Raw genomic sequence first — 25,704 nt, forward strand, 5'->3', positions numbered from 1 at the left:
AATCGGATCTGGGGACATAGGGGGTTGGAGGGGGGAAAGAGAAATCTTGGAAAACGCTTAGAGTGGAGAGATCAGGATGAAACTTGATGGGAAGAATTAGCACAAGTTATAGATACGTGATTGACATAGTTGGAACGGATCTGTTCACTTTGAAGGAGCTGGGGGGTGTTCATTTGATTAAATTTAAAACAATTGAGGAATTCTTAACTTAAGAACGGGTGACCAGATCTTAATGAAATTTGATATTTAGAAGAACTCATGTCTCAGAGCACTTATTTCAAGTCCTGACCAGATCTGTTGACATTGGGAGGAGTTGTAGGGGGAAACCGGAAATCTTGGAAAACGCTTAGAGTAGAGAAATCGGGATGAAACCTGGTGAGTAGAATAAGCAAATGTCGTAGATACGTGGTTGACGTAACCGTACTGGATCCACTCTCTTTGGAGGAGTTAGGGGGTGCGGTTCAGTGCTTTGGCGAGTTTGGTGCTTCTGGACGTGATAGGACGACGGAAATTGGTAGGCGTGTTCGGGAGCTGCACAAATTGACTTGATAAAGTCGTTTTCCACGATTAGACCATCTGGGGGGGCTGAAGGGAGAGGAAAAAGTAGAAGAAAATGAGGTATTTATAACTTACGAGTGGGTGATCGGATCTTAATGAATTTTGATATTTAGAAGGACCCCGTGACTCAGAGTTCTTATTTTAAATCCCGACCGGCATTAAGCCTCCGATTTTCCTTTTAAATCAATCTATTGATTCTTAGAATTTTGCTAGAGCTCATACCATATGAGCTCTTTGCTCGTCCGGCCTCGTCACAAGTGCCATATGAGCTCATAGCTCTTGTTTTGTATTAGCAAAAAAAAAATAAGAAAAACATGAAATAATATTTGGTTACTTGTATCGGCACTCCTACCTTTTTAGCGGTTGTAACGAATTGACAGACTAAAAATTAATTTTTTGCAGGTTTTTTAGGCTATGAAGTTTTCGTACAGAAATTAAGAATCATAGTTAGTATTTATAATCACAAGATAATCCATGGAATGGAACGTTATATTAAAAATATGTTGCTTCTCTATGTGTGCTTATAGTTTAAAATTAATCAGGTTAGATTAATTAAGTTCAAATAGAAATAGCGGTTCAAACTCGAAATGTGTCAGTTTCCGTTCGTTTCTTTTTTTCTTTTTTTGCTGTTATTGTGCGCGCATAAATGACTGTAGAAGTTATAGTAATTGGGGAAATAAATTTTGGGACGATTTATGAACCACTTCTTAATTTCAAATTTATGGGAAGTACAGACTACTAGATTGTTATCCTTTTGACTATTCGTGTGGAAAAATGTTCGCATATTCTAAAATTTACAGTGAAGTGTGTGTTATATGGTAAATGGTATTTTTTCATTAAATCGTTGCCATTGATAGAGTATTCTTTGCTCGAGTCAAGAACATTTAAAAAGTTAAACTTGATTGAATTTTTCCTTTAAAAATGAATAAAATCTCCTTTTGGTGTTGGTTGAATAGTAAATAATCATGTGTATTAATTTAATTTTTATATCGTTTGGTCCCACTGATTCTGCCGAAACCACAGGTAAAGTATAAAAAAAAGAAACAATTGAGATTTTCAGTTTTATATCAGCTTTTTATTTGTTTTTTGTTTTTTATTTCTTCATTATGAGCTTTCCTAAAATAAAATCGTTTTGATTTTATTTTAAGTACTACCTTAAAATTGAAATAACATAGATTTTTTTAAGATAGATTTGTTTCGTCAGGTTTTTAGAAATACACCTAGTAATATATTTTATGTCTCTACATTAAAAGGAATTCATTTTCCTTTTTATATTTTGAAAATTTTTCTCTTTTCTTGTTGTACTTTTTTGTATTAGTTATTGCGTCATAATCTTTCGTCTTAGTCTAAATACAGTTCGTAGTAAAACACAATGCTATTTATTTCCACTTTTCCTGGGGCCATGACTTGGCTGGTTACCGAGCGTCAGCTGCTTAATCTTTTGAATTTGGGGTGGTGGTGTTCAGCAAATGCTTGTAACATCTCCGCCCTTGGTGCTGCAGTTCACCAATCGGTGTCAAACTAGTTTTTTACGTATCATTCCTGTTCCATTGTCCACTGAGCAAGGGGCTTGAAAAGTAACACCCATTTGGTGAGACCGTTATTTAGCATCCTACAGACGGTTCCTCCTCAACTCGGCACGTGCGAAAATTACTAAATATATTTAAGTCCTAATTTTTGAGCGATTTACGCACCCCTTACTTCAACCAAAATTAAATACAATATCCATGCATCTTGAACTAATACTTTATATCTTGTCAGCCCAATCTGCGTGGTGTTACCTGGAAATCTTTATAATGGTTTAGTGTATGTTGGTGTAACATTTGATTTTATTGTGCTTACTGCTGTCATTTTACTATCAGCTTACCCTCCTCCTCCAAGCAGCTCCCCCTCACTCCCTCTTGACCGTCTTCTGTCACTTCCTGTCGTTTCGTGCCATTGTCTGCGTTAAGGTTGATCACCAACATGAAATCCATGTCTTACGTAAATTATGATTCAAAAGTAGGATTTCACAAATTTGTCTTCCTCCAAATCCTCCCTCCTCCTCCCTCCTTCCTTACCTGTCGCATGAACCCTTCCTTCCAGAGAGGGTTGCACGTGCCAAGTTTTTATCCCAATTGGTCCATTTGTTTAGGATGCGTAAAAAAAAAACAAAAAAAAAAAAAACAACTAAGTGCTTTATAGAATAGATGTAAGACTAGCTTAATTTCTATCAAATACTTAAACTTACTTTTGTTTGTGCTGTCAGTTTTTTTCTCTACTGAAAAATGTCAGTGACTCTTGTGCTCCCTCAGGTGTCGTTTCATGGAGATACATTACGAGCGACCTCCCACCTCCAGCAAGCCCGCCGCTGTGGAGACAACTGTGATCTACTTGCCTGACATATGGAACTGCATGCCGACAAGACTTGAGTGGAGTGAGATGAAGGAGGGATACAAGAACCTACTCGAGAGGAAACTCTTAGGAGATGGAGAACCAGAAAGCCAAGCTGAACCAAAGGAGGAGGAAGAACCAAAGGAATCTAAGGCACATAACTGGTTTTCATCTTTTGCCTGGGCTTTTCTTTTTTTATATGTCAGGGGGATATAAATATCCTAGATGGCGATATTACACGTGGATTAAACAAGTCCAATATCCATAAAGATGATATATGGAGTGGTTGATGTTTCAAAGGCTCTCTATTTTAAATTAAATTTTTCTTTCTGTGGGAATAAGCTTTCTCTTCATTTGCTGAAATCTATCTAGAACTCTCTACTACTTTTCTATTTCTTCTTTATTAGTGTCTCGGTAAAAATCTTGTTCTACAAGGAAATGTTTAGTTTATGTTTTATTTTTTTTTTTTAAATTAGTATTTGATTAATATATAAAATATAAGATTTTTACCATTCTCATTACTTGGAGGCAGAAGATTTTAAGAAACTGTAATAATCATTTGCCAATTGTAGGAAACATCTGAAACATCAGAGGAAACTTCAGTCCCAGCTGTTACTGTCAAGGAAGAAGGAGGAAATGGGGCGGAAAAGAAAGAAGAAGACCAGGCTGTGTATTCTCAACTTGTTCGAGAGGAGGTCTCCAATATGAAGGTTTGTTCTTCTTGCTCTCACTACATTCCCTTTAATCCCTAGGATTATAGAAGCATAATCCCTATATTAGCATAATCCCTAGGATTATAGAAGACCGGCTGCAAAGCATGATATTGAAAGCATGATTGAACCAAATGCCTTTCTAACTTTTTCTTGAATATTTAAAATTAACAAGAGTCAGTAATACATATCACAACTATATGTCAAGAGTCAGGTCACACGGTTCAAAAAGAAAACATTCTCAATATCTATGCTTTTTGCTCGTGGTAAATAAAAGGCCAAGGACAGGGACAAAGAGTGAGGATAACTTACAAGATTTGAAACTGGTGCTAGTATCAACAAAAACTCAACACCATCCACCGTTTGGCATTTCTTTGCATTTTTTCAATATAATAATAAGAATATATAAATTGGTTTGTGTAGTTTGTAAAATTAGTGTAGTAATAATTTCGGATCTCAGTTTCTGACAGAAAAACGATTACAAAGCTTGAAAAAATGCCAAGAGACGCCAAACGCTTGATGATGTTATTTTTTATTTTTTTTGTTATTATTTTTTTGTTTTGCTTACACTAGTGCCAGTTTCCACTCTTGTAAGCTACCCATGCTCTTTCGATAGGACTGAAATCCACAAAACTTTAAATCATAGTCTTATCGATCACACTCTGCTACCTGGGCTGTCCTCTTCCTTAACCTTCCTATCAAGTTTTCAAAACAAAAAAGCTGAGCTGACTTCACTTTACTTTAAAGTTACAAATTTGTTTTGTTTTGGTTGACGTCCTTTTAATAGCGTGACAATACATCCTCTTTCTTGGAAAACACATCCATGTGTTAAAATACGTATGGCTTGGTACGCATAATTTGTTGTATTTCTTCGTGCTTGTAGATTCTGTTTCTTCATCCTTGTTTATTCTTAGTTTAAGCAACCTAATATTCCAAGCCTATTCTTTCATAATGAATTCGTAAACCTTCAAATGTCCATTAATTTTGCTCACCATTTATCTAGAACTCGCATATCCTCTGCATAATCCAAGTCTAGGGAACTTCAACGTCCCATTCGATACCAGATTCTACATTAGTCTTTGCTATGTTCCTTGAGACAAAGTCGATGAAAATAATCCGTATAAGCGAGTTTGAGACACTGTACTACTTAATTCGTGACTCCTCCCTTCCTCGAACCAACAACTTATCTCGTTCCCTACCTCAGCTGCATCGATATCATTCTTTTACGTAATAATAGTTTTGTGCATTTTTATAGGAGTCCAGTAAATATATAACCTTCACCAACGATATAACCTTCAAAGAAGCCTTTATAGAATAAATGAAATACCTACTCGTAGTCTATAAAATCAGGACAAAAATTTTGTTTGGCACGGGGTCAGTGGTATGACTGACAATTTTTCAATGGTTGTTTCCAAACTCTCTGAGTCGTCCCAGCCAAGTGGATGGCGTGCTAGATTTGATTCCTTGACCGAAAGGCAGTGGTTCAATTCCTGGTTTTGCCAGTTATTTGGTTGGGGACGAGGGTCAGTCACGTGACTAAGCTCAGCCAGAGTCGACCCAGCTATAAATCGGCGCCTGGAGAAATCGGGGGAGGGGGGGAAATAGACAGAAGGGGAAAGCGAAAGAATAGGGTGGCTGGCCCCCATCGCCCCAGTGTACTTCACGGCTGAAAGACCTTGAGACGGAGATCAGCACCGCTGGTTCGGACTTGAAGAAGTCTAGTGCTGCGTCCTTTTTTTTTTTACTTTTATTCTTTTGTTGAATATGAAAGTAATGAATTGCTATTTCTTAACTTATTTTCTTTTACTTTCTGTGAGTATGCTGCTGAAAACTGTTTATACATGATCACTACATGGATTTCAGTATATGAGCTTGAGAATTGAGCTGAATAAACATCTTGTTGAAACGCTTCCTGAAGATATGCTGGTGCTTCAGGAACTTAAGCAAAATATGCCATACGACAGAATGCTCTACCCTCCCCCACTTCTCCACTCCTAAGGGTCAGACTTGAGTCCTGCTATGGTATTTCTAGCCCTTAAAGTCCTTGTGTAATTTTCTGTTGTCACAGGCTACTGAGCTGGAAAAGAATTGTGCTCGGTGGATTGGAAGCTAAGGGCTTAAAAGTTGAGCTGAATGACCATCTTGTTGAAGCGCTTAAAAAAGATCTGCTGATGCTTCAGGTACCTAAGCAGAATATGTAATACGACAGAATGCTCTACCCTTTCCCACTTCGCCACTCCTAAGGAACAGACCCGAGTCCTGCTACGGTGTTTCTAGCCCTTAAAGTTCTTGTGTAATTTTCTGTTGTTACAGGTTACTGAGCTGAAAAAAGAATTAGAGCTCCTTGGATTGGAGGCTAAGGTTTTAAAAGTTGAGCTGAATGACCATCTTCTTGAAGTGCTTTCTAAAGATATGCTGATGCTTCAGGAACCTAAGCAAAATATGTCATACGACAGAATGCTTTAACCCCCCCCCCCCACTCCCCTACTTCTAAGGGTTAGACCTATGTCCAGCTATGGTATTTCTAGACCTTAAAGTCCTTGTGTAATTTTCTGTTGTTACAAGTTACTGAGCTGAAAAAAGAATTTGAGCTCCGTGGATTGGAGGCTAAGCGTTTAAAAGTTGAGGTTAATGACCATCTTGTTGAACCCCTTTCTAAAGAAATGCTGATGCTTCTGGAACTTCAGCAAGATATGTCATGCGACGGACTGCTCTACTCTCCCTCACTCCTCTACTCCTAAGAGTCAGACCTGTGTCCAGCTATTGTGTTTCTAGCCCTTAAACATCTTGTGTAGTTTTCTGTTGTTACAGGTTACTGAGCTGAAGAAAGAATTAGAGCTCCGTGGATTGGAGGCTAAGGGTTTAAAAGCTGAGCTGATTGACCGCCTTGTAGAAGCAATTTCCAAAGAGGCAGAAACAGTTGCTGAACCTGCTGAGACTGAAATAAAAGAAGAAAAAATGGAGGTAGAGGAGTCTAAACCGGATGAAGGAGTCAAGAAAGAGAATGGTATAGAAGGGAATGAAACCGAAGAGAAGCCAGCTGTTGAAGAGCAGAAGGAGCCTGAAAAGGTAAGTGATTAAACGTAGATGCTGAAAAAGGTAGATGGTAAAAAAATAATTTGAAACATAATCTTAGCGAATATAAATATGGAATTAATCGTGACAACTGCAATCGTGACAAACCTTGCTATTCTTTTAATACTCAGGAAATTTGTCTCTTTCATTCTATCTACCATCCATATCTCTTTTTCAATTTTTTTTTTACCATACATCTCTCGCCTCCATTCATTCAATTTGACACTTTCACGCAAAAATGTATCAAACTTTCATCCTGAGATCCACACATAGGACAAGCAATAGATTCTACTTATATTATCGGTGTGGTTTCCCGGAATAAAAACGAAATTTCATTAAAGAAAATATAATATAAAATAAAATAACAAAATAAAGAAAATATAATATGGTTTCCCACTACAGTTTTTACTTTCAATTTTATAAGAATAAAAATCTTTCGTTCTCAAAATGGGGTAAGATAAGTCATATTTTTTATCTGCAATTTTATTTCTTCTCTTTTTCTTCCTCTTCTCTATTTTCGGTCTGTGGCCTGAATTGTTTTCGGTAATTATCAGTCAATAGCAACCATTCATTCTTAAAATTAACAACTGAGGGATTACATTTTAATTTATCAACCTTGAAGAAGCACTTGCTGCCTTAATTTTTTGTGTTACTATTTATTTATTCATTTTTCTTTTTTTGATCCTTGTTTGGTTTTTCTTTTTTTCATGACATGCTCATGTTTGCTCCAGCTATTGTAATGAGCAAAATATATTTTTTTCTTTAAAAAAATCAATAAAGAGGTAAACAAACCCACATTTTTTAGATATTTAAAAGAAAAAGACTACGAAAAAATGAATAATATAGATTCCATTTAAACAAAGACAGCAGATACAATAAAAAACAGATAAAGATCTTAGGGAAGAGGATAGATTTAAAAAGTGTTTAGGGTAAAAAAAAAAAATCCTTTTCAATAAAGAAGCTAAGTGAAATCACAAACTTTTCTAGATTTAAAAATAAAAACTTAAAAGATACATTCTAGAGCAGACAGATTTCTATTTTTCCAAGTGAAGAAGCAAAAATCTAAATTTAAAAAACATTTTATGTAATATTATGACGAGAAAGTAGAATTATGCATAAAATGTAAAGATGTTATGTATACTAAAATACATTAGATATTAGAGTATATAGATAGTAGTAATAATAGTAGTATATATACATGACTTCAACTATACGACAACAAGGGAGAGAATGTCCTCCCTCATTCCGGACGGGTGCCAAAAAGCTCACCTGGAAATTTTTTAAAATAAGAACCTGAAAATATAATTTTTTTTCTTATTTCAACACTCCCCAGCGATTAGGAATGTACTCTGTCCCCCTTTCCTTTCAGACCTTTATGCACCTATATTGACAGAGTACATTAATCGTATTTAAAGATGTGTTTTTTATATCAACTGGTATCTACCAAGTGACATATAGCGATCGCAAATTCTGTCAATATATCGACTGTCTGTCTGTCCCGGTTTTGCTACTTTAGACACTTTCAGGTAAACTAGGACGGTGAAATTTGGCAGGCGTATCAGGCACCAGACCAGATTAAATTAAAAATGGTCGTTTTCCCGATTTGACCACCTGGGAAGGGGGGGGGGAATAGGGGGACGGTTAAATCGGAAACATTAGAAAAAATGAAGTATTTTTAACTTACGAAAAGGTGATCTGATCTTCATGAAATTGATGTTTGGAAGGATATCGTGTCTCAGAGCTCTTATTTGAAATCCGGACCGGATCCGGTGACATTGGGGGAGTTGAGGGGGGGGGCCTAAAGTCTTGGAAAACGCTTAGAACGGAGGGTTCGGGATGAAACTTGGTGGGAAAAATAATCATTAGTCCTAGATACGTGATTGATATAACCTGAAGAGTTCCACTCTCTTTGGGGGAGTTGGGGGGAGGGTTAGTTTTGAAAAATTAGAAAAAATGAGGTATTTTTAACTTACGAAGGAGTGATCGGATCTCAATGAAATTTCATGTTTGGAAGGATATCGTGTCTCAGAGCTCTTATTTTAAATCTCGACCGGGCCCGGTGACATTAGGGGGAGTTGGGGGGAACCAAAAATCTTGGATAACGCTTAAAGTGGATGGATCGGCATGAAACTTGGTGGGAAAAATAAGCACAAGTCCTAGATACGTTATTGCCATAACCGGAACGAGCTCTCTTTGGGGGAGTTGGGGGGTAGTGGTTAATTCTAAAAAAATAGAAATAACGAAGTATTTTTAACTTACGAAGGAGTAATTGGATCTTAATGAAATTTCGTATTTAGAAGGACTTCGTAACTCAGATCTCTTACTTTAAATCCCGATCGGATCCAGTGTCGTTGGAGGGGAGGGACCGGAAATCTTGGAAAACGCTTAAAGCGGAGAGATCAGGAGGGAACTTGGTGGGAAGAATAAGTACTAGTCCAAGATACGTGAATGATATAACGGGATCGGATCCGCTCTCTTTGGTGGAGTTTGGGGGGGAGAGAGTATTTCGGAAAAATTAGAAAAAATGAGGTATTTGTAACTTACGAACGGGTGATCAGATCTTAATGAAATTTGATATTAGAAGGATCTTGTGCTTTAGAACTCTTACTTTAAATCTCCACTAGATCCAGTGACATTGGGGGGAGTTGGAGGGAGAAATCGGAATTCTTGGACAACGTGAAAATCAAGGTATCTTACGAATGGGTTTAATGAAACTTGATGTATAGAAGAATCTTGTGTCTCAGTTGCTCCATTTTCAATTCGAATCCGGGGACATAGAGGGTTGGGAGGGGGGGGGAAACAGAAATCTTGAAAACCGGAAATCCTGAAAAACGTTTTGAGTGGAGAAATTGGGATGAAACTTGATGGGAAGAATAAGATGAAAATTGGTAGGCGTGTCAGGGAGCTGCACAAATTGACTTGATAAAGTCGTTTTGCCCGATTCGACCATCTGGAGGGCTGAAGGGAGAGGAAAAATTAGAAAAATTGAGTTTTTTTAAACTTTAGAAGGACCTCTTGACTCAGAGCTCTTATTTTAAATCCCGGGCATTAAGCCTCTGATTTTCCTTTTAAAGCAATCTATTGATTCCTAGAATTCTGCAAGAGCTCATACCATAATCTCTTTTTTGTAATCTCTAAAAAAGAGACAGCTCTTTTTTGTATCTTCTCAAGTCTATCTTATTGATCTTTCGCCAAACCCGGATGCCAAGCTGGACACGCATACTCAAGAGAAGGTCTAACATAGCTGCACTATACAGATTTCAAAACCGCAGTTGGCATACCAAATCTCTTCAGGTTGGAAAAAGATTGTAAAAGTGAGGTGCCTTTTTTAGTCAGATAGTCAACGTGCGAATTCCATTTTAAATCTTCTTCCTAAAGTACTCCAAGTATTTTAGCAGTTTTCTCTATCGGCTGTAGGGAGATAGAAGAGTGCCTGTCAACCTTTAGGAAGGAAAAAATCATATAAGACTTAAAGCTCTTAGTCATATATGACTTAAGTCATATATGACTTAGTCATATATGACTTTAAAAAGTCATAAAAGAATTAAAGCTCTTAGTTTCGCTGACCGTCAGTTTTTCCTTCCCTAATTCAGCTTTTAAATCATTAAAAATTCTCGTCAAGTCAAACTTTTCAGTAGTCGGAGGGTTTAGTTGTAGTGATAAGACAGTTAAATCATCTTCAATTTAAAACGCTCACGAACTGTTGCTAAAATACGATTAAAAACAAATACGATTTTGTTCAACCTCTAAATCTTTTTGTTATGTCTAAAACCTGGTGATTACACTTTATTTTTTTTTTACTTAATCTTTTGTTTCGTTTTGCTACACCTATCTAGGTGTACCTAGTTTACTTTAGATCTTAGTTTTATTTTCTAGTTCTATTGTTGTATTTTCAATTAATATGCCTTTAATTTTTGTAGACCCCCAATGCTATTGATGAAAAGCAGAAAAAACACTTGGAGCGAATTTACACCATTTCAAAGGAGAATCCAGCAATTATTGTTCATCCATCTCGAGTTGCCAAGAAAGGAGAATTTGACTGTGCTGTTTTATCCCTAAGATCCCTTCTTACGTTACAACCCCATAAGGGTGAAGTCAAGGTAAGTTACGCTTTAAATGAAGTTGTAAAAAAAATACATAGTTTGGTTTTATTTCACATTCACTGGTTTAATTTGATAATTTAATGTCTTAAAATATAATTGTTAGTGGCACTTGTATGGTTGTAGAAGCGCCAATATTTTTGTCAATATCAAGACAGCAAGTGGGCCACCTTCAGTATTCGTTATTTAGTTCACTATACATCTCTATTACTATCCGTACATTATCCACATCATGTCCTTGTTTTACTATCTGTAATTTAGCTATGGAAATTTGGAAAAATTCAGATATTTCCAATATTGTAGGATATTCAGATTTTTTTTTTTTATTTATTTGGGGGCTGAGCACACTGGTTTACTCAAAAATTGATTAACATTGTTTTTTTTTTGTTTTTTTTTTAATGTTGATCTATTGTTACAATTTTTTATAGAGATATTGTTAATGGGATAGAGCATTTTTATCATTTGTTTTTATAAATGATTGATTTATCTGTTGAAAATCCTCAACTCTCGGAGAAATGATAGAATTATACATTCAAGCATGAGTTCTTCAGCTGAAAATATGTTGAAGATGGGTGTTCCCTTGAGTCTTCGCTACATGACTTATAAATCTATTTGATGTGTTTTTAAAGTTTTTTTCAATGTTGATCTATAGTTGCTTTATTATTTTCTTAGAGATAATGTTAATGAGAGAGAGCATTTTTGTTTTTATAAAAGATTGATTTATCCGTTTAAAAAAAAAAAAAAAAAAAAAAAAAAAAAAAATGCTGCCGTCTTCTGTAAGAAAATAATTTCTTAGAGCAGGCTGCCTATCCATCTACAAATAAAACGAAATGAACATATCGAAGAACGGGTCTAATATTTCAAATAACACAATAAATAACACAATCAAACATACTAAAATAAAAGAAAAGATACAACGAAAATGGAAAACAAAAACACAAACGATAAAAAAAAATTTCCTGACTCCCCGTCTTCTATCACAAACTGTTTTCCAGATAGTAATAATAACAAGCATGTAATTTTGGTAATTCACTGTACAAATAGCATGTAAAATGTCAGTACATAGAATAATTTAATTTCAGTAGTATTGATTAATTTTCTAACTAAATTGACCAACTAAACCAAATAAATTGTAAAAAATTAAATTGACTACAAGCGACTAAAATTTTTGTTTTCTAAAAAAAATTAGCTTAATAATGGGGACAGAGTTTGGATATTGTGTCTGTCATATAAGCAAGATATAGTATGTAACTTATCTCTCATTGTCTTTTTTGGAGGGAAGGGGGGGGGGTTAAGATGTTTAGGCTATTTAATAAATAGCTATTTCGAAATTACTAAAAAATATTGGTGTAAAGAGCGAGGTATTGACGAGGGGGCGAACCCTCTCATATGCGTAATAATTTCTGTTCGTTTAAAGTTTTAATGTTGCTCCTTACTTTATTTGAAAAACTCGTTTTTTTGTTTAATTTCTGATTGTTTTTTAATAATGCTGGGAAATCCGGTGCCCTCTTCAAGGAAAATCCCCTTCCTGCATTGAAAGATCCTCTAACATAACTTCTGGCAAAAAAAAATACAGAATTCCAGAATTTTATAGATTTGAAACCTCTACAGTAGGGTCCTCTGATACGCTGAACCTGATGGTAGGATTTTCACTAAGATTCTGTGACCTTTAGGGGGCATTTCCCCCTTTTTTGAAAATCAGACAAATTTTTCCAGGCTCGTAACTTTTGATGGGTAAGACTGAACTTGATGAAACCTTTTTTTTGGAAATCAGCGTAAAAATTTATTTCCTTTTATGTATCGATTGCTATCAAAATTCCGTTTTTTAGAGTTTCGGTTACTATTGAGCTGAGTCGCTCCTTACTTACAATTCGTTGCCACGAACTGTTGATCAAAGCCAATCAAGGCAAATTTTGGAAGATGTATTGTGTGCTCTGTTTTTGTGTTTCATTCACGCTATGTCTGAATGAAATTTGTATTGAATCAAAGCCCTTTATAGAAATTTTGCCCTTTATATCTATAAATCTATAAAGCTATTTATAGAAATTTTGAAAATTTAAAAGAAGGAAACGAGAAATGAATAACCGAAGAAGAATTTTTTACCTGTCTCACCCAGCATAAAAAAAAATGCAAAAAAAGAAATATATGGTACTAAACTGGTGAAAAATTACTCATGTAACCGCTGAAACAGCATATAACTGGCGAGATGAGTTAGATAGCACCGATGTATATTCCTCAAATTAACTTTTAGTCAGATTTATTTTCAGATTGGGTTTAGATAGGAAGTTTGTGCCAGTTTTGTGCCAGAAGAATTTTTACTTGTCTCACCCAGGATAAAAAAAAAATGCAAAAAAGAAATACATGGTACTAAACTGGTGAAAAGTCACTGGTGTAACCGCTGAAATAGCTTAAAACTGGCGAGATGAGTTAGATAGCACCGATATATATTCCCGAAATTAGCTTTTAGCCAGATTTATTTTCAGATCGGGTTTAGATAGGAAGTTTGTGCCAGTTTCGCGCCAGAAGGAATTTTTTACCTGTCTCACACAGGATAAAAAAAAGTTGCAAAAAGAAATACATGGTGCTAAACTGGTGAAAAGTCACTGGTGTAACCGCTGAAATAGCATAAAACTGGCGAGATGAGTTAGATAGCACCGATATATATTCCTGAAATTAGCTTTTAGCCAGATTTATTTTCAGATCGGGTTTAGATAGGAAGTTTGTGCCAGTTTTGCGCCAGAAGGATTTTTTACCTGTCACCAGGATAAAAAAAAATTGCAAAAAAGAAATACATGGTACTAAACTAGTGTAACCGCTGAAATCGCATAAAACTGGCGAGATGAGTTAGATAGAAGCGATATATATTCCTCAAATTAGCCTTTAGTCAGATTTATTTTCAGATCGGGTATAGATAGGAAGTTCGTGCCAGTTTTCAAATTTTTCTTTTCTGGTTTACTTAGAACTTAAAAAAAATTTGAGTTCTAATTTTAGCAATAAAAAAAGGAAAAATTTTGGGTTTAATTCTCTCGCGCAAAAAAAAAGAAATGATGATAAAATAAGAGCCTTGGTGTTAAATACTCGGGCGCTGAAGGACCTGAGACCTTGAGCATTCTTGTCAAGGGTAATAATGTTTGTCGTTTTTAATAGGAGCATAGCTTCGAAGTGTATCTGTTCGCCCATGTGTTTGAAGAAATGATGATGCGTGACTGTGGCTTTGAAATATACCAGGCTCTTCGCAAGTGTCCAAATATGATTGAGGAAGAGAGAAAGGTAATATATTCTTTTATTTGATTTCATGCTTGGATTTTCTTATTAGTGTTATCCCAATTTGATCTGAGCACTTCGCTGGTGCCTGTATTATTTTTCGCCAAAAATCAGATTTACTAACATACTATTTTTTGGCCATGATAGGATAGGAAGCTATGCAGAAATGAGGATTTTAGAAAGCAAATACTGGCAAAGGCCATATTGCCTTTCCATCACACAAAACAAAAGAATTTAACGAGGAAATATGTGGAGACAGTGAATAACGCAGTAAATACAAGGAGATATTTTAGCTATATATGCAACAACAATCATTCATCAAAATAAAAAAATATAACTGGCAAGAAGAAATCATATTTACTCAAAATATCTCATCTATGAAATATATTTTAAACTTAAAATAGAAAAATTTTCAATTTTGTCTTTCTCAAAATTTATTTTATGGTTTTATCTTTAAAATTTATTTTATCGATTAGATTTTTTGACTAAGTTTGTTTTGCTTTTTATTTGCTTTGTATCATATTCTGCTGATAATGGCTTTTGCATATGTAGCCGAAACAACCACTTGTATTTTCTTTGTTATTCACTGTTCACAGATTTCCTCGTTATCTTCTCTTGACTTAAAAACATAACGACTAAAATCCATCATGAACAAGTTGTTTGGCTTTTCTGGCTGTTGTTAATTCCAAGCCAATTGGCTGTCACCAAGCTTGAACTCTAACTCACTTGCTCTAACCCACTCTGATCTTCTAGTAGTGTGGATTCTAACTGCTATGTCATATGTCTGGACGGGGGTCAGTGGCGTGACTCTGTAAGCTCAGCCAGAGTCGACCCAGCTCTAAATGGGTACCTGGAGAAATCTAGGGATGGTAAGCAGGAAGGGTGTGTGAAAGACCAGGATGGTTGGCCCCCCCCCCATTGCACTTCATGGCTGAAGGGCCATGAAACGGAGACCAGCACCGCCGGTTTGGACCTTAAGGGTCTAGTGCCGTCTTAGTTATTTTTTTTTCCTTTTTTTAACTGCTATCTTTATCTCCTTCTTCTGCTTCTATTAAAAACTAGTTTGTAAAAAAGACAAGAAAAAAAGGATTTGTAAAGATTTATAATTCTATTTATGTGTTTACTATTTATTTATTTGACATGCAGTCGTCCACCGGAACATTTTAGTTGTAAGTGTTCTTGATACCGTCATTATTTTTCCTTTTTCTTGTCTTATGCCCTGCTTACGTGCGTGTGGAGGTCTTTCTCATTAAAAACTAAATTGTAGAATTTTTAAAAAATTTTCAAGGTAAATTTCGTTGTGTTAATGTTCGCTAAACGACTCAGCCCTCGGATTTCTCTTTCACTGTCCTTGGTACTTGGAAGGAAGTTAGAACTTAATGGAGGCATTGGAGAGGGTATCTATAGTAGAGGGGGTTAGACGAGGAGCAGTTGTGTCCATATGGCTTTTTCATTTATTGGAAAGAAATTGGCAAGGGTCTAACCTATATTTTACCTATGATGAGATAAGGGTCTAATTGGTAAGGTAAGAGATTGTTAAGGGTCTAACCTATATGTAACTAATGGAAGTGCTAAGCTTAGGCTGGAAATATGGCATTTCATTTTAGAAAGTTGCGTATAAATCTTGCCTGGGGCTAAAAGAGAGGGTTTTCATTGTCCTTGAGGAATAGCCTAATGTACCTGATATGAAAAGAAATATTTCAGTTTCATAAAGAAGATTATTGTAAGTTGTTCTTTTCTTCAACCTATCAGTCTTCAGTAGTAGTATTATGCACGAGCTTTCCTTTACTGGTATTTTCGGTCGTATTGCCTAGCAGTGAACTAAATACTTCGGTGGAATGCATCTTCGAATTATTTATTTTTCAAATTTTTATCTTCCACATAACCTAATATTATAAACAACATACACAACACATAAGGCACCACAAACTAAATTACACCATAGCAAGGTTTAAACTATAATTAGCATCCAAGCCCGCCGCAAACCGATCACGCCGATCTTTTACCCGCTGAACTGGTTCCGTGAGACTATTTTTTTACAACATGTATGTTTCTAATCCAAAGTGGCAATTTAAGAAAAAACTTGGCATATAGCATATAGCTTGGCAATAAATAAAAACTTGGCAATAAGTATATAACTTGGATTTTTTTTTTTACATAAATAAGTTGAATCTACCCATCTAATGGAAGCTGTACATCGTCACTCTTACTGCTAGAATTCGCGACACCCTATGACACTTCAAAACGTTATATATTATTATAAACGTTTATAACGTTATAAATGTTATAATATAACGTTATAAACGTTATATTTAGGACGGGACAAGGCCCGTCCTAAAACGGGCCTTATCCACTGGTAGTATTTGCAAAGGTATATTTACATCAAAAATGGCTGAACCAAAAGATTCCTAAATTTTTGAGCTGATCAGATTTTGATCATAATAAATCTAGACATATGGAATAAATGACTATGAGATATCGGATTTTGAATCGAATGGTATATTATAGTCTTAGTTCTACCAGCAAAAGAATTAAGAAAAGGATCCCTTTAAGGTTCATATTACCTGTGTAGGCTATCGTGTTTTTATGCTTAAACTTAAACTAAGTTTACAGTTAGGTTTTTCTTATTTAGCTTCTAAATGCTATCTGAAGAATATATGAATTTTGTTTGTATCTCATTAAAGTCTTTCTTCTAAGTAATTTGTTGAACTTGTATTTTATTCTCTAGCAAAGAAAAATGGAAAAAGAGGCTGAGGAGAAGAAAGAAGCAGAAAAAGCAGCAGCAGCTGCTGCTGCTGCAGCCGCTGAAAAGGCTGAGCCTGAAATTGCAGAAATCAAAATCCTTGATGAAATACCGGTTGAAGAAGCCATGGACGAAGATATGGTAAGTCAGCTCTGTCTCATTATGTTTTCAAAATTCTTAGTAATTATAAGAAAACTAGCTTACTTATTAGCATGTTTTTACACAAAATGAAAAAGGAGGGGGGTATTTTTACGAATCAACGCTTTGTTAATAGTTGAATTTCTATGGACGAAAAGGTTTGTCAAATTAAAGAAAAAAGAATTTTGCTTATTTGTTTTTATGGCTCAACGTGGCAACACTGATGAAAAATGTGAAACTGCCCAAAAAATTATCAAAATTTATAAGTAAAAAAAAGAAAACTTAAAATAATGGTTTTCATGTATTTATAGACTAAAGAAGGGTTTAGGGACAAATAATTTATATTTTGTTGTTGTTGGTACTATTTTGAATACACTAGTATTTTATGAGTACATTAAAGGCTATTAAGTCTGTCGGAAAGTGTAATTGCCTGCCCCCCTTTAATAAAGAACCCGCTTACTTACCTTAATAGGATGGATTTCTCTCTTGATAATTGGTCACACATGCAAGGTAAGTTTTGATTTAAAATCCGTGTCATGAACAAAAAATCCAAGAAGAACATAAAGCTTGGTTAAAGATCTATAACAAATATCGGTCAGAAAATTAAAGTAAATACAAAAAACTACGATTTATGCCTAGAATAGGACCTATAGAGAAGGAAACGTGTTAAGAAAACAATTATTGCTGCATAATATTGAAAATAAGTATAGATAACACGTTTTGTCTGCAGCTAAACCTTTTCTCCGCTTATTTCAGTGTTTTTCCTTTTTTCTAAGAAATTTATAAATATTTATTATTTAAGAATTAACGACGCTTCTTGACTACTAAGGTCCCTGTGTCGGCCCTGAAGTGCATTCCTGCAGCGTGATTCGATCTCTGGGTCCCGTATTACCAAGCTAAGGTCAAATCCACTACGCGCCACCACAGGACAATTATAAATATTTCATAATAACGTTTGTTTATTTTGAAAAGTCTGCTGAATTCAGCACTGTCAACTCAATAAATGAAAGATGAAAAAGTATTTCCCACGGAAGATGAAAGTATGTTTGTTTTGTCGATTCTGTTCTTGTTCAGACACAAACTGACTGAAAGCAAAAGAAGAAAAACACTTTCTCATAAAGTCATTGTTAAATATTACAAATATCTATGTCAGGTTGGGAGAGTGGTGGTAACTACAGGTGTGACGTCGTTCGGGTGAGTGATCGTGTGGTGTAGTTAAATATTACATGTATACATGTCAGGTTGGCAGAGTGGTGATAACTATAGGTGTGACTTCGTCTGGGTGAGTGATCGTGTGGGGTTCAATTCCTGCTTCTAACAAAATTTTTTATCAAACCTCTTGAACTTGTTATTTAAATGTATTTTCGTCATTGCAAAATTGCTCCATATTATTTTGGCAATTGACCTACTTATATTTTTTTGCTCGAAAATTTTATCTGGATTGGACACGACAGTGGGACAGTTCTTTTTTCTTCACTGATGATCGTTTTGAATATGTTTTAAGGGTGACCATTTTGATATTCATGACGCCATCCAAAACTAAACAAGACATATATTGAGTTTATGTTGTTATTAAATTTTAAATGAAAGTAAGGAGCGACATTAAAACTTAAAACGAACAGAAATTACTCCGTATATGAAAAATGCTTTCCCTTCTCAACGCCCCGCTCTTTACGTTAAAGTTTGCCTCTTTCTCTTAACTCTACATTTTGAAACAGTAAAAAACTTTAGCGTAAAGAGCGGGGCGTTGAGAAGGGAAAGCCTCTTTCATATACGGAGTAATTTCTGTTCGTTTTAAGTTTTAATGTCGCTCCTTACTTTCATTTAAAAATACTTGTTTTTTTTTATTTAATTTCTGAACGTTTTTGAATCAATGCATGTCTTGATTTTGGCTCTCCGCAGAGGAATAATTAAAACGAGATTTGTATATTTATTTATTTTGGCTAAATGGCTTTCTCATAATTTTGATCGAATGATTTTAAGAAAAAAAGAGCGGGGGAGGAAGCCTAGTTGCCCTCCGATTTTCGGTTAATTAAAAGGGCAACTAGAACTTTAAATTTTTTTACAAATCTAAGTAAAAGATATACTTAACTTATAAATTAGCTTACGTAAAGAACTTCTGTATTCTCATGTTTTTATTACATATATGAGGGTGTTCGCCCCCTCGTCAGTACCTCGCTCTTTACACTAAAGCTTAAATTTTGTCCCAATTCATTAAGAATGACCCCTGAATAACAAAGGCCGTAGAATAAATAGTTGAAATTACTAAAAATATTTAGCGTAAAGAGCGACGTATTAGGAGGAGGTAAGCCCCTCATATGGGTAATAATTTATGTTCGTTTCAATTTTTAATGCTGCTGCTTACTTCCAGCCGAAAAAAAACTTTTTCATATTTATTTTTTCATTGTTTGTTTTTAAGTAATGCTAGTAAATCCTGCGCTCCCTTCATGGAAATTTTCTTCCCCCATGACAAATTCCTCGATGGAAAGTTCCCCCAGCATATCCCCCTTCTTCTCAAGCCCTGCCTCCAACCAAAAAAATCCTCCTGAAAACGTCTGTACACTTCCCAATAACCATTACTATATGTAAGCACTGGTCAAAGTTTTGAACTTGTAACCCCTCCCACGGGGACTGTGGGAGAGTAAGTCTTCCCCAAATACATAGTTATTAGATTTTTCGACTACGCTCAATAAAATGGCTATCTCAGAATTTTTATTCGTTGACTTTGGGAAAATAATCAGCGTGGGAGGGGCCTAGGTGCCCTCCAATTTTTTTGGTCACTTAAAAGGGCACTAGAACTTTTCATTTCCGTTAGAATGAGCCCTCTCGCAACATTCTAGGACAACTGGGTCGATACGATCACCCCTGAAAAAACAAAAACAAAAAAAAAGAACAAAAAAAAAAACAAACAAAAAAAACAAACAAAAAATAAAATAAAATAAACACGCATTCGTGATCTGCCTTCTGGCAAAAATGTAAAATTCTACATTTTTGTAGATAGGAGCTTGAAACTTCTACAGTAGGGTTCTCTGATACGCTGAATCTGATGGTTTGATTTTCGTTAAGATTCTATGACTTTTAGGGGGCATTTCCCCCTATTTTCTAAAATAATGCAAATTTTCTCAGGCTCGTAACTTTTGATGGGTAAGACTAAACTTGATGAAACTTATATATTTAAGATCAGCATTAAAATGCAATTCTTTTGATGTAGTTTTTGATACCAAAATTCCATTTTTTAGAGTTTTGGTTACTATTGAGCCGGGTCGCTCCTTACTACAGTTCGTTACCACGAACTTTTTAATTTTTGAATGAAGCATTGTTTACTTCTTGAAATGGGTTTATTATTGCGTTTGTTCAAACGTTTCTGGATGATTACTAAAACAGAATAAAACGAACAATAACCTTGTTATATATATATTACATGTTCCGTGCTCTATGATTTTTAAATTAATGTCTTGGAAACGTTGAAATCCATATGTATATAGGATAATTGCATATTTTGGATGAGTATAAAAAAGATTATGTTTGCCATCATCCAATTTTGATTCGTCGTACTCTATTCAAGTAATTGACTTGGTTAAATCTTTTGTGCATAATGAGCAACCTAGAGTGGTTCATTCACCAAAATCATCACTTAATGGCAACCTATTGAATATATAACCCAGAATCTCATGGCATCATGAGCCCCCTACAGCGGTTCATTCACCAAACCACTTGACACAAACACATGTGCGCCTACTCCTCTACTCCTAACCAGAACTTTGATTGTGAACAGTCTTGTTATATGACATTGAGAAACAAGGCCCTTTAAACAAGCTATAGCGTAGTTAATGAATCCTAAAATCTATTTAAGGGGGGTTACCTTAGCTTCGACCCGCCTATTACATCAGAGGCATCTAGGTTATTCATGAATAACCTAGATTGACGTCGTCAATCTAGAGCGAAGTGAGAAGCTGTGTAGATATCTTGCTATTCCGGTTGAAGTGAAGTCTTCAGGTAATGCATGTCATTGCCGTGTGTCGGTTCTGATATACTGTGACGTCTCTCTTCTGGTTACCACTGGTTGGATTTGGCCCTGCTACATCCTGACTGGAAGCGGCGTATAAATATGTTCCCTTCTACCGTATATAGAGGTTAGAATGGCAAGGTTAGAAACAAGTGAAAGGGTTGCTCAATTATCACTTTATTTTACTACTGTTTCCTGCTCGGTAGCTATATTTTAACGGCCAGTTTTGTTGCGTCAGACTTCCAAGCAGTGACGTTATAGGATCATCGGAAAATCAAACGCAAATAAAATCGGGGATTCCACCTCAATAAACATGGTAAGAAAATTCCTTAGTCAAATATATTAAAAGTTGTAATAAATCGACAAAAATCAGAAATGTACAATAATTGTTCAAAGATAAAGCTCCCATCTGTATTAGAGAGATAATATTTGTTGACTATGAGAAAATACAAAACTTAATTTTGCCAATAGGCCCAAAATTTGCGGCAAAAATGCCATCTACTGCTCCTTATTGTAGTTGGTGTCTAATAAACAAAAGAAGGTTGTGGTCGTTCACAAGCTGACCAAAAAAAATGTCAATTTTTAACAGTCACGTTGAGAAGTACAAAACTTGTCTGAGGGGGGTAGTAAATTACATATACTGCAATAATGTAATCTGATAATCAAACTGCAGGTTACATCTGTGGCACAACAAATTATTTAAGTAAAGAAAACAATGATATTCATTCTAAGAGGTACCCCATTCCCAAAAAGTAATACTTAACTCATTAATTCTCAATATTAAACTCAAATTTAATGTTTTATAGTTAAGTGTATATTTTGCTTCCTGTTTTAGTGTTATGATCACTATTTCTTTGTGTGTAGTTGAAAAGTTTTGAGCAAAATTCACTGTCATCAGCAGGTGTTGTGAAAACTGTGGTCAGTCTTGCCTATTCATAAATGTTGACTTGCTTTACGGACATAAGACACATGTTGAGTGCCGGCGTCGTTTAGGTAGTATTTGGTACTCATAAATTGCCAAAAGTGATACTATGCTGAGCCCTTAATTCTATAATAATGAGGGTTGGGTATAATTGATATATAATTGGGTATAACGAGTGTATAATTAGTAGGGTTGCCACCTGGAAGGGTCTAGAAGATTTCTTTTAGGTTATTAAGTGGAATGCTGGTTATTACTAAATACGAAATGTGGAAAGCAGAAGAGATAAAAGTAGCTAATAATTATTGGAAAATGTTAAAGTACCAAGGACTTCAAAACGAAAATTATATTTTGCCTCCTGGTTCCATCTTAAGTTTATGCGTACCTAAAAACCAGTATTACTAAGATTTTTCTTTGGTTGTTACAAAATTATGAAGATCACAAGTCTTGCGTAGAGTTTAACCATAGTTGCCAAGCTGACCTGTGATAAACATAAAGCTTAAACTAATTTGGTAAATTGGACAATGTTTTTCATTTTAATAATTCAAACACCGACAATCTTAACGAAAGTAAAACAGTTCAAAATAGGGATGATACCTTTTTATTGACAGTGAAATATAAAATTATTTAACTGGATATTTCGAACACATATACAGTGTTCATCATCAGCAGTAAAATTTTACTGCTGATGATGAACACTGTATATGTGTTCGAAATATCCAGTTAAATAATTTTATATTTCACTGTCAATAAAAAGGTATCATCCCTATTTTGAACTGTTTTACTTTCGTCATGGAAAGGCAGTGTGGTCTTCGAAGTTATCTACCGACAATCTTGATTGCCCAGTGTGTTAATCATAGAATATTTCTTGTTTACACGAAACCGGAGTCAAGCCGGGCAAATATCCCTAAGGGTAGCACTTATATTTCGATGTGCTTTTATGACACTGAAAATGCATCAAGCCTGGGAGATGTTCATCATGGTGTCAGAAGCAAAAATTGAATTCAATATTTATGTTTTATATAATGAAAATTAAGTAATAAAAGGGATATTTTGCAATCAGAAGGGAATACGAGCTCTGTTGTTAAGCGACTAAAGTTAAAACACTAAAAGGATAAACATGACAAAATAGGATAATTTTTAAATAAATTAATAAAAGGGATAATTAATAAAAATTTAATTAATAAATAATTAATTTAATTAATAAATTAATAAAATTAATTTAATTAATAAAAGGGATATTTTTGCAATCAGAAGGAAATACAAACTCTGTTGTTAAGTGACTAAAGTTACTAAAAGGATAAACGTGACAAAATAGGACATTTTTTCTTTGCAAAAATGTGTGTTGTTGGTAATTTAATTGACTAATAATTTGACGTTTTTATTCTTAAGTAATTTTAGAAACGATCATGTAAATGCGTAGCTTAGGTTTCTAGCTATTCAAATGAAACGTGTATTTGGTTTCAAATACTATTTGGTTACAAGATGTTAGGTTATATTCTTACATTATTTTACTCTTTCAATCAATTTTTTTCCAGTTTTCTCCCTATTAATGGCAAAGTTTGTCTTTCGCTTTCAGGAAAGTTATAACCAATCAGGAAAGTAATGCAATCTGGAGCTTCATGCTGATACATTTTTTCACTCATTTTCTGCTGATCTGTCACACATGTTCCTTATTTTTAAACTTAGTGCCAGCTGTTAAAATTACGCAACTACATATGGAGGTCTTTTTCATTAAAAATTGAGCTCCCAAATTTTCCTAATTTTGAATACATAAATAGTGCGTAAGTTTTCATTCTACCAATTTAATGAATGAGTTTTAATTTTTACTACCCTTGGTACTTTAAAGGGTTTGAAACGTTTTCAAACCCTTTTGAGGGTACTGAGGTACTTTTAAGGGGTTGAAATCTTTTATTTGATTCTTAGTTCTTGGGTGTCCAAGTTTTTTGTTGTTTCTCCACTCGACGGTGGTGAAAATAACCTGGAAGCGTTGAAACCTTCCGTTTTTATTTTAGGTTTTATTTATTACAGAACAGATAGGGAGACTCCACCATAACACTGGACCTTAAAGAATGTGATGTGAAAACAAATTAACTGGGCTTTCAAATTCCCAGAAAAATTAAAAACAGAAAAAATAATGCTAGAGCTTAATAACCTTTTTATTTTAATAACGTTTTATTTTATATAAATTTTTATTTATGTCCAAACTTTTTTCTGTATTCCTTCCCTTTATTTGGTTTAATTTCTTATCTGTCCAAATTTGTCGTTGTTGATGCACTCAACGGTGAAGAAAATAACGTTGAAACGTTCTGTTTTTATTTTGGTTTTTATTTATACTAATTTTATAGCTGTCCAAATTCGTTGTCGTTGATTCTCTTGACGATGAGGAGAATAAGAAAAAGGAAACAACAAACAAAGAGACTGAAACTCCCAAGAAAACGGAAGTGGCAATATTCAAAGAGAGCGAAAGGCCGTCCTCTAGATCAAGCTCAGCCACTGAGAGTGCCAAGAAAAGAACGAAATATTACACCGCTGATAAGCATCTGCTTTTCTCCTTTATATACTTTGATCAAGAACAGTGTGGGTATATTATTGAAAAGGATATGGAAGAAATTCTTTTGAATCTTGGGCTAAGACTGTCAAGGGCTCAGGTGAGACTTTCTATCTGCTCTAGTTTGTAAATATTTATTTTCTTTTAATCTATATATTTTAGATTCTGCTAATTCTTCTGAAAAATATGCATTGGTTTTGCTAAATTTATTAATGTCACAAATATGTTTCTTCCAGTAGCGTAAAATTATTTCTGTACTTTTTGAATAACAGAAGATACGATTATTTTGCAATTTAAAAATTAATTTATTTGACTTCAAAAAGTATGCTTTTAATCCTCCGGTTTCAGCTTTATTTGTTTCGTTTTGTCTGGTTAATTTCATGAATTTAGATCATCTCTTATTTTTATCTGCTTTTCAGATGAATTTTTGGTGTATTTCTAATAATTATATCAGTATGATACAATTATGGCTCTTAGTAAAGTATGACGTGGCTTCTATACGTTTTTTTTCTCCAGCCATTTTGTATAGAAGGAGTGGTCGTAGAAAATTAGAATAGGGTCCATTCGATTTGGAATTGTAGGTTCTAATGTCCTTTTCAAGAATCAAAATTAATACGATTGAAGCAAAAAATACGGTTTCTTAGAAGAAATAAAACCGTATTTTTGGGCATTTGAATAACAGCCTGCAGTATGTTCTCAAGTTGCTATAAAGGAAATTACAGTACTGTTGAAGCTGTTTCTGGCTGGTTGCGTAAAAGGCTAGTAACCCTTTACTTAGAGTTTGAGTGTGGCAGGTACCTTTGGGTACCCCTTGCATCTCTCTCAGGGCTCTCTTTCTGAAGACTTCTTGTAGCTTTTGAAAACGCTTGAATGCGTTTTTTTTTTTTTTTGTATCCCTGAACGCTGATTAGTGATCAAATCAACCATGTTCTATTTCCTGAAGTCTATTCTGTTCTTGTCGACTATTAATAGTTTTAGAGATCTTGTAAAAGTATAAAGTAAAATGTTGTTATGCATAACTGTTTTGCATAAGCAAATTTGTTATGCATAGCAAATTTTTCGTTTAGTCTACAATGTTAGTCAACTTTTAGTTTTGCTCTTTCTGTAAAATGACAATCTCTTAGTGAAAGTTCCCGGTGGTTATTTATAGCGTCACTAGAAAATTGTGTCATATTGACATATTTTTTAGTTTGTTGTTTGTTATGTAGAGTTGTTATTTAGAATTGCGTTATTTTGCAAATCTTTTGCTAAATGTTTCCAAAGGATA

The 25,704-nt window shown here is 34.7% G+C and overlaps 1 protein-coding gene across 2 annotated transcripts in view; it reads left to right on the forward strand.

Annotated features, from left to right (window-relative positions):
• Positions 1-25,704, forward strand: part of LOC136031663 (cell division cycle and apoptosis regulator protein 1-like) — an 82,054-nt gene that overhangs the window by 47,539 nt on the left and 8,811 nt on the right. For both annotated transcript variants that reach the window (XM_065711335.1, XM_065711336.1), the window contains 7 exons: positions 2,853-3,084; positions 3,504-3,641; positions 6,453-6,710; positions 10,637-10,816; positions 13,964-14,086; positions 16,809-16,964; positions 24,235-24,537. In XM_065711335.1, coding sequence (XP_065567407.1) covers positions 2,853-3,084; positions 3,504-3,641; positions 6,453-6,710; positions 10,637-10,816; positions 13,964-14,086; positions 16,809-16,964; positions 24,235-24,537 — 1,390 coding nt within the window. The remainder of the gene's footprint in view (positions 1-2,852; positions 3,085-3,503; positions 3,642-6,452; positions 6,711-10,636; positions 10,817-13,963; positions 14,087-16,808; positions 16,965-24,234; positions 24,538-25,704) is intronic.

This window comes from Artemia franciscana, chromosome 10 (genome assembly GCF_032884065.1).
Source record: "Artemia franciscana chromosome 10, ASM3288406v1, whole genome shotgun sequence".
Classification (NCBI taxonomy): domain Eukaryota; kingdom Metazoa; phylum Arthropoda; class Branchiopoda; order Anostraca; family Artemiidae; genus Artemia; species Artemia franciscana.